This window comes from Manacus candei, unplaced genomic scaffold (assembly GCF_025592945.1).
Source record: "Manacus candei isolate 608988 ecotype Guabito, Panama unplaced genomic scaffold, ASM2559294v1 h1tg000065l, whole genome shotgun sequence".
In the NCBI taxonomy this organism is placed as follows: domain Eukaryota; kingdom Metazoa; phylum Chordata; class Aves; order Passeriformes; family Pipridae; genus Manacus; species Manacus candei.
In genome coordinates this window covers 4,555,001-4,565,636 of record NW_026138113.1, presented here as the reverse complement: position 1 = coordinate 4,565,636, position 10,636 = coordinate 4,555,001, and the positions used below count along the sequence as shown (strand labels likewise).

Below are 10,636 nucleotides of genomic sequence, written 5' to 3'. Positions count from 1 at the left end.
TGTTGATGCAGAGAGCATGACAATTTTCACGTTGTAAACACCATGCATTAATCAGGGCACCTCAATATTATGCAAACAAAATGCATGTACTTACAAATACTTCCACTGTATTCGAATCAAAAATATGTCATGAAAAAGAGAGGGCTTGTCAGGTTCATTTCATTAGGCAAGAAATTTGGGACTCTACAGGCAACATTTCCCCTGAGGCTTGAAGCATGTTTATTCTTTAATCGCTATGTATTCTCCAGATTAAAATGAAACCTTAAAATGTAAATAAAAATGCACACTCTGTAAATCTGATTTGACAGCAAAATTCTTTTCGTGCCAACAACACATGACTACCTTGTAAAAAATCATCTGTAGGTTCTATTACAGGGAAAATTGTCATGTGAAATTTTGGCCTTCTATTTGTATTTTGACAGACTATAGAACTCTTGTGCAATTTTGATTCAAAGGTAAGCAAATCCTGAGGGAACACCTTTTTTAAGAACACATATTTTTCCTCAAATATCCTGGAAAATACCTCCCTTGGTCCTACTCCTTCATTTGCTTTTTAATGGCTCCCACCTCCATATTTTATACTATTTTAAATAGTTCTTTGACAAAGAAATTATACTTATGTATTTTATTAAAAAACAACACTAAGACTCTCATAAATAGGTACCCGGATGCAGAGCAATTGAGTGAAGTTTTCCTACTGCATAAAGGCACTTTTCTTAAAGCAAGATGTCAAGAGGAAATCTTGACTGATATAGCTAGTTATAGCTCATCATCTGATATCAGATTTATTTTTTCATGACTCTGCTTTTGACATGTACATATTTCAGTGTCTCTTTCTTTTTTTTTTTTCCCTTGTCCTATCCTGAGGTATTTCTGTGATGAGAGACATCACAATATGTCTTTGGAAGATGTCTTTGTAGCCCAGAATGGTTTTTAGGTTTTGTTTTTTCTTTTTTTTTTTTTTAATCTAGGGTTGGAGAAATCTCTGTCACTTCATTTCTAAACTTCTGGTTCTCTGGTGGAGCCACATGGTGGCTTTATATGGCTGTGATACACTAGGATATTAAAAAAAAAAATTAAACTGGGATGCAGAGGCATGTGGCTTGCAGAGAAAACTTCCCCTGTGGCACCAAATAAAATTCTTGGTTCTCTATAGAACTAATAGACTCATTCTGACCATACCTGATGATCACTGTGTAACAAATTAGTGAGAAAGTTTTTTGACCTAAGCAGCCTATCTGAAATACTCTCTAATTTATTTTTTAACCTAAAAAAAAAAAAGGTACATTAAGGATAGAGTGATACCTTGGGAGCAATAATAATGTTGAAATCAAGAATCAAGACACTTTCTCAAGTGTATGGTATTTAATTAAAAAAAATTCTTATTTTTTAACATGGGAAATAATACATTCTAATATAAAAAGATGTCAAATAGAGAAAATAATGACAGGCTTCAGGGGGTGAGAATATTTGTAATTACTTGCACTCTCTAGTCATGTAAAAGTGCACGGAAATCTTTTGCAGTGCTGCATATTTATCTTTCTGTATGTTGTTTTCCTGCCTTGTGAGCTGCAGATACAGAATAGTTGCCTATATACTGATGTGGGATATTTTTTTATTCCTTGGATTTTAACTCTCTTGCCCGAGTAAGAGAATTTTCCATCTAGCTTGTTTACTTCATGATTTATGTCTAAATTGACAGAGTCCTTCGGAGGCATTCGTGTTAAATTTGAAACAAACATATTTAATGCTCGTGTTGTAATAAAACAGCTAAAAGAGCAGATTAAAAAGATATGCACAGAGGGGTCTGATTGATTGAGGGATTGATTTTACTACTTTTCCCGTAGGTGGGTAGTGATGGCTGTAAATCTCTTGATAATCATTTCAGAAGCACCTTCATCAATAAACTCAAAAGGGACAGCTAGGTGTAAAAATTTGCCGGCCATCAGGTCAAACAAAAGGCAGCAAATGTGTAAAGAAAGAATTGAATTAAATAATCCCACCTTGACTGGTTATGGCATTAGTCATTTTTATCTCGGGGGCGGAGGAGTCCCCATCATTGAGATTCTCTGGGATTTAGGGGAGAGAGAGGGAGAGGTTCTTTCCCTGTTTTTTTTTTCCCCTTTTTCCTTTGGCTCAACCCGTATTGCTTACGATTCAATTATGCGGCTAAAAGCTTGTGTTTGTGAGCAATGATCAATTATTAGTTGTCAGTAATAATGGAGAAGGATTCAATTCTGGTGCCCCCTCCCCTTTTTTTTTCTCCCTTCCCTCTGGAGAATTACCATTAGGAAATGAATTAAAAAAAGAAAAAAAAAAAAAAAAAGAAGAAAAAAAAAAGCCAGAAGAGAGAGCAAGGAAGAGGGAAGCTGACAGCATGTCCACAAAAGTAGTTATACCTAAACCCACACAGTCACAGGACTTGAAATGTCCATAGTGAATAGCATGATCCAGGCTATTGATAATAAAACAATTCCGGAGAGCTGGTGCTTGCTGCCCCGGGGTAGCTGCGCCCCAGGACTGTCTCAAAAGTTTATTATACATCGGAGCATAAAGCCAAGTTCCCAGCTGACTGCAGCATCTGGAAGCCCCTAATTACACACATTTCTAAAATATATGTAACCTGTGTTAGCTGACAAACGGCAAACTTGCGAGGTCAGCTGCAGCGCCGTTTGCAACTCCAGTGCAGTGTAGCTTTTTCAGCTAAAATAAAGGCAAAAAGAGAACATAGAAAACGAGGAGGAAGAGAAGGAAGGAAAAAAATATAAAGACCAAGCGCCCTGCTAATTGGCAGGCGCGTATTTTCGCAGGGTGACCGTGCGAGTGGCCCGGTTACCGAGCAGGCTCTTTCCCGCAGCCGGTACCGCCGTGCGGGGCAGCGGGGCCGGCGCGGAGCCGCAGGTTGGGCTGCCCCGACCCTCGGCTGCCTTCGCCGCGGAGCTGCCGCCAGCCCCGAGCGGCTCGGGCAGGAGGGGTCGGGGGGCATGTGCACAAAATATTAAATCAGTTGGATTCCCCCCCCCGCACCCCAGATCGTTATTAACGATGTATTGTAACTATATGAGGGGATCGCGCAGCTTTTAACCCCACCGTGTTACGGGTGTTGTGTCTGATCGCAAAGCTTAATAACAATAATCCAGTCTAGCGTGATGCATCTCATTGGAATCGTCTCTCAGCAGAATGAACTGCAAATTATCCCCTGTTTACCATCTCCCTTCAGTGCTCATCTCAATGAACTGGAGATCGATCCCCACCACGGGTGTCTTGCAGCCAGGCTGATTTGCATTGAAGCACATTAGAAAGCCTCCCACCTCCATTAAAAAGAATAATCCGAGGGGGGAAAAAAATCTCCAAGGTGTGGCAGGGAGGGAAAAATATGTCACTGTCATTTGGAGCTTCGAGAGGGAAAACCCGAGATCAGAGTATTTACGCTTGTGAACTCTCACAACTTCTGTTAGAGACAATGACGTTTAATTGATGTATTGCTATCAACAACAATAAAGACCGATTTTTTTCTAGCCCTGGCACTGCTGCTCTGCCCCCACCCTTTCCCCACCCCTCCCGGCCCCCAGCGAAGAAGAGGAAAACAAACAATAAATAATCAACCGGTCCTGGATGAAATACCAGGCGCCGCTTTAGCACTAGCGAGGAGAAGAGAAACGAAAAAAAAAGTTGTAAAACTTAATTTCTCCGGATTAATTTCTTTTTCTTTAAACTACTCTTTTTCTTCTTGTTGTTGCTGTTGTTGCTTTTTAATTACCGGTCCACGGCCGCCTTTTTCCAGCCACGAAGTAAAGGTACTGCGCATCTGGGGAAATTTGTCTCAAGCTTAATCGGCAAAAGTGTAATGAAATTGTAAACGCGAATAATTTTGGGAAAGCGTCTGGCTTAGAAACCGTAGGAAGCTAATGGAGTGATTGATATAGTTAGAAATACAGACACAAATATGCAATAGATCCGCGTGGGTATTTTGTGTGCATCTACGTGTGGCTAGCAGTGAGTAACGTGTGCGCTTCTGTGCGTTCAGGTTCGGTTTCTTTCCCACTGTCTCAGGGTAAGGAGGGTGACAGCCTGCGCTGAGTGTATCCATCTCTGCCGAAACATCTCTTTAAATATTCAGTGAAAAATAATGTCATGTGAAGTACCACCTATAGCAGCATTATTATCTTCATTCTTCAACATCATCCCCGCTGATAGCTTCGTTTGTCTTTTTCTCAAAATCTACTGTACCGAATGCTGCGGGGAGGGAGGGGGCTCGCCCTGTGCAGAAATGAAAAGAAGCGTCAGTGACCACTTTGCAACGCTGACTAAATACTGGAGTGGCACCTGGGAGGCTTTTTCGGTTCGTATGCGTTTTTTTGGTTATTTTTTGCGGCTGTTTTTTTCCCCAACCCTTCTTCATAAACGTTTTACTGTCTCTTTCGTTTAATAATGAGAAGAAAACGCCAGTGAGCCGGTTCCTCGAATGGGAAGATTTGTCCCCCTCTCCCTTCTCCTCTCGCTCACTCTCTAGGTTTTACCGGCTCATTTGAAATTGAAATGAGTTGTATCTGATCAGCCTCTTGCTTTTACAGAGAGTTTGTTAATATTAATACGGGAAAAAGGAGTAGCTCCTATAGAAGAGTAAATAATCCAGCGGGGGGAGTAGGAGGAGAGAGCACTAGATGGGTCAGGGTGGAGGGAAAAAGCCGCCTGCGCTCCTGCTTCTGCCGGTTCAGCTTATTTCACAGAGTTAACTTTCCGTGCCCGGAGCAGCGCGACACGCGGAGGGGCGCGGACAGCGGAGCTCGGGGGGACACCCGCCATTTACCCACGGTGCACGTGTAGCGCTGGACATACGAGATATTAAAAACAGCGTTATCTGTAGCCTCTCTGCAACTAAACTTTTTATTTCAAGACCGTGACATTTGTTTGTAAGACGCCTCTCCTCTGGAAGTAACACACGGGCGTAAAAGTTCGGTGTGTGATGTATGTATCCCATGACAGGAGCTCAGTGCCCGCAGGGTCCCCGTGCTGGGAGTGTTCGGGACCGGGGACAAGCAGGGGAGCGCAGGGGCCCCGGAGAGCCCCGGCGGGCCACACTGAGCGCAGCCCGGCCGGCCCTGGGACCCTGCGCGGCACCGCGGCCGGGCCGTTCCGCTCCGCGCTCCGCTCGGCGCGGCCAGGGGCGCCTCCGGCGGGCAGATGCGCGTCGCTCCCGCGTCCGAGAGGGAAACAAAAGTCAGGAGCGACCCGGGAGGGGAGGGGGGAAGATCGGGGAAGCGGAGGCGCCCGCGGGCCGGGAGGGGGAGCGGAGCGGGGCCGCGGAGGGAGGACGCACCGCCCGCCCCCGGCCCCGCTCGCCCCGCGCTCCGCGGGCGGACTGACGGCGGGCGCAGCCAACCCGCGCGGCGCGGGGGCGGAGCGGCCGCCTGGTCCGCCCGCCGCTCCCAGCGGCGCCCTAATTGTCCTGGGAATGTGTGAGGTAAAAAACAAACCCTTCCTATTTTCAGCACCCCTCGGGCCGTGATATATGGAAAGAGAAGTGGAGTTGCGGGGGGAGGGGGGATGAGCGGGGGAGAGCTGGAAGAGGGCGAAATGGATCTTTATTTGTAAATGCGGGGACGGGCGGGGGGGGAGAAAAGAAAAAAATCCTAAAACTTTTTGCAGCAGCGGGACGGAGCGAGCGGTAGCGCGCGGGGCCGGCGGCGGCCGGAGCGGGGCCGGGGCTCTCCCCGCACAGGCACTTGCCGGGTGCGGGGCCGACCCTCCGGAGCCGATGTTCCCCGCTGACCGCCCCCCGCCGTGCTTCCTCCCCCCGATCGATTATTGCTCACCCTGCCCTCCCTCCACCGGTTCGGGCTGTGGGCGAGGCGGGGGGAGCTTTGGGGGGAAAAAAAAAAAAAAAGAAAGAAAAGAAAAAAAAAGTGAAATGCAGCTCAGAGCTGCGGGAAGGAGGGAGGGAGGCGCGGGGAGCCCGTCGGGGCTGGAGGAAGGGGCGAGGGGAGACACATTCCTATAGTAACCAGGATGGCGCGATGCAGCTCCAGCTGGTTGCTAAGAGGGTTAAACTGTATCCAAACAGCTTTGGGGAAATCCAGCCCCTTCTCCTGCCACATGGATCGACTCATTGGGTGGGAGCGGCGGAGAGACAAGGGTCTCCAGCAAATCAGCGCCTAATTGATTAAGGCGAGCTGGTTTGAATAGAGCTGGCCATGTGCCAATCGCCTTTCAAAGAGCCCCTCTATGATTAATCGCAATGCATTATTGATAATCATAATTATAGCAGGACACATGCGCGGTGCGCGGAGGATCGGGGAGGCTGGGGGGGGGAGGCTCGATTTCCGTAATTTTGAGAAGATTTTTTTTTAGTAATTTTTTATTCTGCCCCAGCTGATGTTTGAGCCAGCATGTCGCGGAGGAAGCAGGCGAAGCCTCAGCATTTCCAATCCGACCCTGATCTGGCCTTGTTATCCCAGCGAAATGGTGAGTTCTTCTCCTCTCCCTCGCACACATTTTAACACAAACACACACGAAATAGATGAACTTACCTTACGGGGAGTCGGGACCGCGTCGGGCAGCGGTGCAGGACAGAGCAGGATCTCCCGGAGTCACACGCGGGGAGGTCCTTCTGGGGTTTTGGTGCAAGTTCTTGGGTTTTATTTAATTTTTTGAACTCAGCGTTTTGTTTCGTGTGTTTCTTAACAAAACTCCAAACTCTTTCCGTTTTTTGATGTTTTCCCTCCGCCCTCTCCCAGCGGGGCGGTCTGGCATCCTGAGCCCGCAGGAGATGGATCCGCGCCCCCCGCGTCTCTCTCCGCGCCCCGTGGAGCTGGGAAACAAAGTGGGGCTGCGGTGGGGCGGCTGATCCCGTAGCCCCGCGGGACGGATGCCCTGTCCGGCCACACACGCTGCCCGCGCCGTCCCCCCGAAAGGGCCGGAAAATCCCCCCCGGGCACCCACTTTCTCGCCCGTCCCCCCTTCCCCCCCCGCGGACCCCAGCGCTCCCGCACCCCCCGCTCCCCCGCGGTCCCGCCGAGCGGAGGACGCTGCCCCGCCGCCCAGCAGCCCCGGCCTCCGGCTGCACCAAAAGCTTCCTGGAGGCGGAAAAGTTGCCGCCGCCGGGCCGGGCCGCGGGGGGATCGCCCCGTCCTGGGAGCTGCTGCCGCCGCCGCGCCGGGCTCCGCGCAGCCGCCCCGCCGCAAAGGGGGCTCCGCGGCCGCAGCGCGGAGGCTGCAGGGCAGCGGGGAGCTGCTGGCCTTCCCTAAGGTTGTGTTTTATTTTTATTTTTTTCCTCCGTCTCCCCCTCTCCTCGAAGTTGGTAAGCGAGGGGGATAAGCGCTGGCTTTGTGTCCGCCAGGATTTGTAGAGAGGGAGCATGTGAAGTATCTTTTTTTTTTTTTTTCCCCTTTCTTTCTCACTCCCCTTTTCCCTCCCCTCCGGAACATGGGAATTTCGTAGGAGTCCGGCACAGCCCTGCGGGCGGCCGAGGGGACGTGCCTCTGCCCGTACCTGTGCTGGACGCGGGGCGACAAGTGGCCGGCTAGAGCCGCGGCCGGGCGGCCCGGGGCAGCGTCCTGCCGGGGCAGCGCCCTCCCTGCGGCCGCCACCGCAGCCTCCGGCCCCCCCGGCGGCCATGAGGAGGGCGACCGCCGCAGAGCCGCGGGGGGACCCGCCGGCCGCGGCGCAGAAGCGCTTCAGGCGGGCAGGTAAGGGAGGAACGGGGTGCGGCGGAGCCCCTTCGCCTCCCGGCCCGGCCCCGCCGCTCAGGAGCACCGAGCACTTCCCGCGGCAGCTTCTCCGGGAAGCGGTGGCGCGGGACCCTTCTCCGGGAAGCGGTGGCGGTGCCGCCCGGCCCTGGGCGCGGCGGTGCCGGAGCCTCCCGGCTGCGCGGAGGGACCACCGGGGACAGAGTCCCGGGCTCCGCGCGGGGAATTCGGTCGGAAAGTTTGTGGGATGTTGTGCTTCGCTTGTGAGCGTTTACCCGGTTTCCGAAATCCCCGGGACGCCCGCTTTGTACACCAGCAAATAGATCAGCATTCGCTCCGCGGAGCTTTGCGAAACGTTTCGTAAAAGTCATTTGGGTCCTGGGAGTCGACTTTTGGTTTTTAGCTGAGTTCTGCGCGTATTGAGTGCACTCGAGTTTTGCCGTTTCCTCAGCATGATCCCCTTTCTCATCTCAGTAAACGTATTTATTTTTCTTACAATATTATTCCCACTTCCGCTCGAAGTTGGGAGTAGGAGTTGAGGAAGCGTTAGGGTTCTAGTTGTCTTTCATCGGCCTTCTATGAAAGAATTTGGAACTTCTTAAAGTGTGCAGAGAAAAGGAAAGCTGAGATGGAAATTATCTTGCTGGGAAACCGGAGGGGGATTTTTCACATCTTCATTTCGTATGATTGCATCTTTTGACGTTCGTTATCTGTTTTGTTTGTTTTTAGTGGATGGAACAGGTCAAAACAACCTCCAAGTATGTTTTTTAAAAGTAGCCGTTTTCTTCTGTTTTTAGTCTTTTGATCTGATTTTGCACATCGTTTTCAAGTGAAGGACAGTGGGAGTGTGAGAAAGGAATGTTAACTGAGCAGCTTTCCTGCCTGTTGCTAAAGGATGTCCTTGAAGTAAGTTGGATCTTGCCTGAAATGATGGCATGGCAGTGAAGCTTTTGTTTGGTTTACGTGGCTATCGTAAGTTAAAGAAGTGAATAACGAAGTTTATTCTTTTTAAGAAGTACTGAGCGGTTTCTTAGAAAAGCGATGTGCTTTACTGAAAAATCTGTAGGAGCCATCCCCTTCCCTTCTCTAGTACCAGTATTAGGTTATGGTTGGTTTACATGGTTAGACGATAAGTTCTGAGTAAGTTACCCAGAGGGTGTGTTTTGTAATGGTGCTTCAGGGTTCAGAACGCTGTAATAATATTAGCATAGAGCTACCCCTGCCTTTCCGGGGTCCCCAGCCCTGGCAGCAACTTCACACTTGAGCAACACTAGGTGGGTGAGCTGCGACGAGGACGAGTTTGCGTTATATGCCTTGAAATTGCAAAACAAAACCTCGAAATTCCAAGCGCTCTTTTCTTCTCCTTTCATACTGTGAATTCAGGTTTGCTAATCCATCCACAGTTCACGCAGGGTGCAGGCGAGTGAAGCATCGCTAGCCCTTAAGACACTTGCAGTAAGGTAGTGCTGGGCAGTGTTTTGAGCAAATGAATAGAGTGGTTCCGTGACAATTTCTTACATATGATTTGAATTCTGGTTCATTAAAAGTTTCTGCAATGGTTTCGTATCTAAAGAGCAATAGGAAAAAAAGTTCATCAGACTGTAACAGCATGTTTTGGTTTGGGTTTGTTTTTTTTTTTTTATCGCGCTCTCTCTTTTTTTTTTTTTTTAAAGTTCAAAGCTCATGCAATTCACTCCCACCAGGAAGACTTTCCACTTTAAATGTATTTCTGGTGCAATCACTGGATAAATTAGTTTACCCTTGCAAAATCCTGTGTATGTGCACATTTGATAAAGTTCGTATTGGAGTAACCAGAGCAGCTCTCAGATTAATAGCAGAAATTACTTACAGCATAAATTATATTCAACAAGTAACTAATTACTGGTAGGAAGTGGGTAGGAGATCGCTGGATTATTTCCTTTTGTTAATAACTTCGGCCACTTTTGTGACATTTTAGAATTTTTTTTTTAGTTGGTTGGAATTACATTCTGAATTGTTAAAGAATATTCTTGGAGTGTAATTTTCCAAGGCAAAAGTTATACTGGAGAAATAAACCATCTAGACTTTTAGAAAGAGAAAATATTTGTTGCTCTTCTGTATAAAGGCTCATCAGAACCTATGCCTTTTTGTGTCAATAATGGATTTTGGTGAATTCCTGCTGCAGCATTATGATCATCCACATCATTGCTATTGGGCCCATGAAAAGAAAGAAATTGTGATTGCTTTCCTCAGTAAGATCCGAAGGACAGGATGCTCAAGAGACAGAATTGCTTAGTTAGGCTGCTTTTAGTTTGTTACATAATTAGGCCTTTTTGTACGGTGACTGCAGTCTGTTGGTTCAGAACACAGACACTTGTGTTTTTTCCAAAGGTGAGCCCAGGGTGTAGAGGGCCTTGTGAAATATCACTTATGCAGATGAAATTCAGAAATAATTACTGAAACCCATATGGTGGAAGTTGTCTAAACCTGGTGTTAGTTCAGACCTGTTTTGTGTGTGTTTCCCCTACATAACCCCAATCTTTGTCTTGCTGCAAAATATTTATGTTTTAGTTTGTACCTTATTTATCTTTTTGATGCTGAGTAGCATCTGGCTCCCCGAGGACAAGCCCTCCTGTATATTTAGCTGTACCAGTGCTTATTGCATAACTGGCTTTTAACCATATTCATGCTTTAATTGTGGAAACATGAATCTTTATTGAAGTGACCTGAGGTGCCTCAGAAAACACAGTTATGTTTCTTGAAACTCTTTGTAAAAAACAAAAGGGGCAGCTGCTGCCAAATGCCCCTTGAAGAAGCTTTGCTGTGTGTGTTTTCCACACTTGAAGGTGCGTCGCACCTCGTGTGCTTCGCAGTCTCGAAAAACTGAAAGTTGAAACGCGCGAGGGAAATTGTTGCTTCGTGTCTGTATGGCTGGTGCTAGGAAAAAAAAATGAAGTGTTCAGCTGTTT

General features: G+C 48.1%; 2 protein-coding genes across 3 annotated transcripts in view; both read left to right on the top strand.

Annotated features, from left to right (window-relative positions):
* Positions 1-6,372: 6,372 nt before the first annotated feature.
* Positions 6,373-10,636, top strand: part of SALL1 (spalt like transcription factor 1) — a 15,691-nt gene continuing 11,427 nt past the window's right edge. The window contains exon 1 of one of the 2 annotated variants that reach the window (XM_051805849.1): positions 6,373-6,465. In XM_051805849.1, coding sequence (XP_051661809.1) covers positions 6,390-6,465 — 76 coding nt within the window. In that variant the 5' untranslated portion in view covers positions 6,373-6,389. Of the gene's footprint in view, positions 6,466-7,571; positions 7,689-10,636 lie in introns of those variants that run through there. The other variant, XM_051805850.1, reaches the window with a different exon arrangement.
* The window catches only part of SNX20 (sorting nexin 20), a 258,470-nt gene continuing 254,227 nt past the window's right edge, over positions 6,394-10,636 (top strand). Inside the window, exon 1 of the mRNA XM_051805899.1 lies at positions 6,394-6,465. The gene's annotated coding sequence lies outside the window, so the exon portion shown is untranslated. The remainder of the gene's footprint in view (positions 6,466-10,636) is intronic.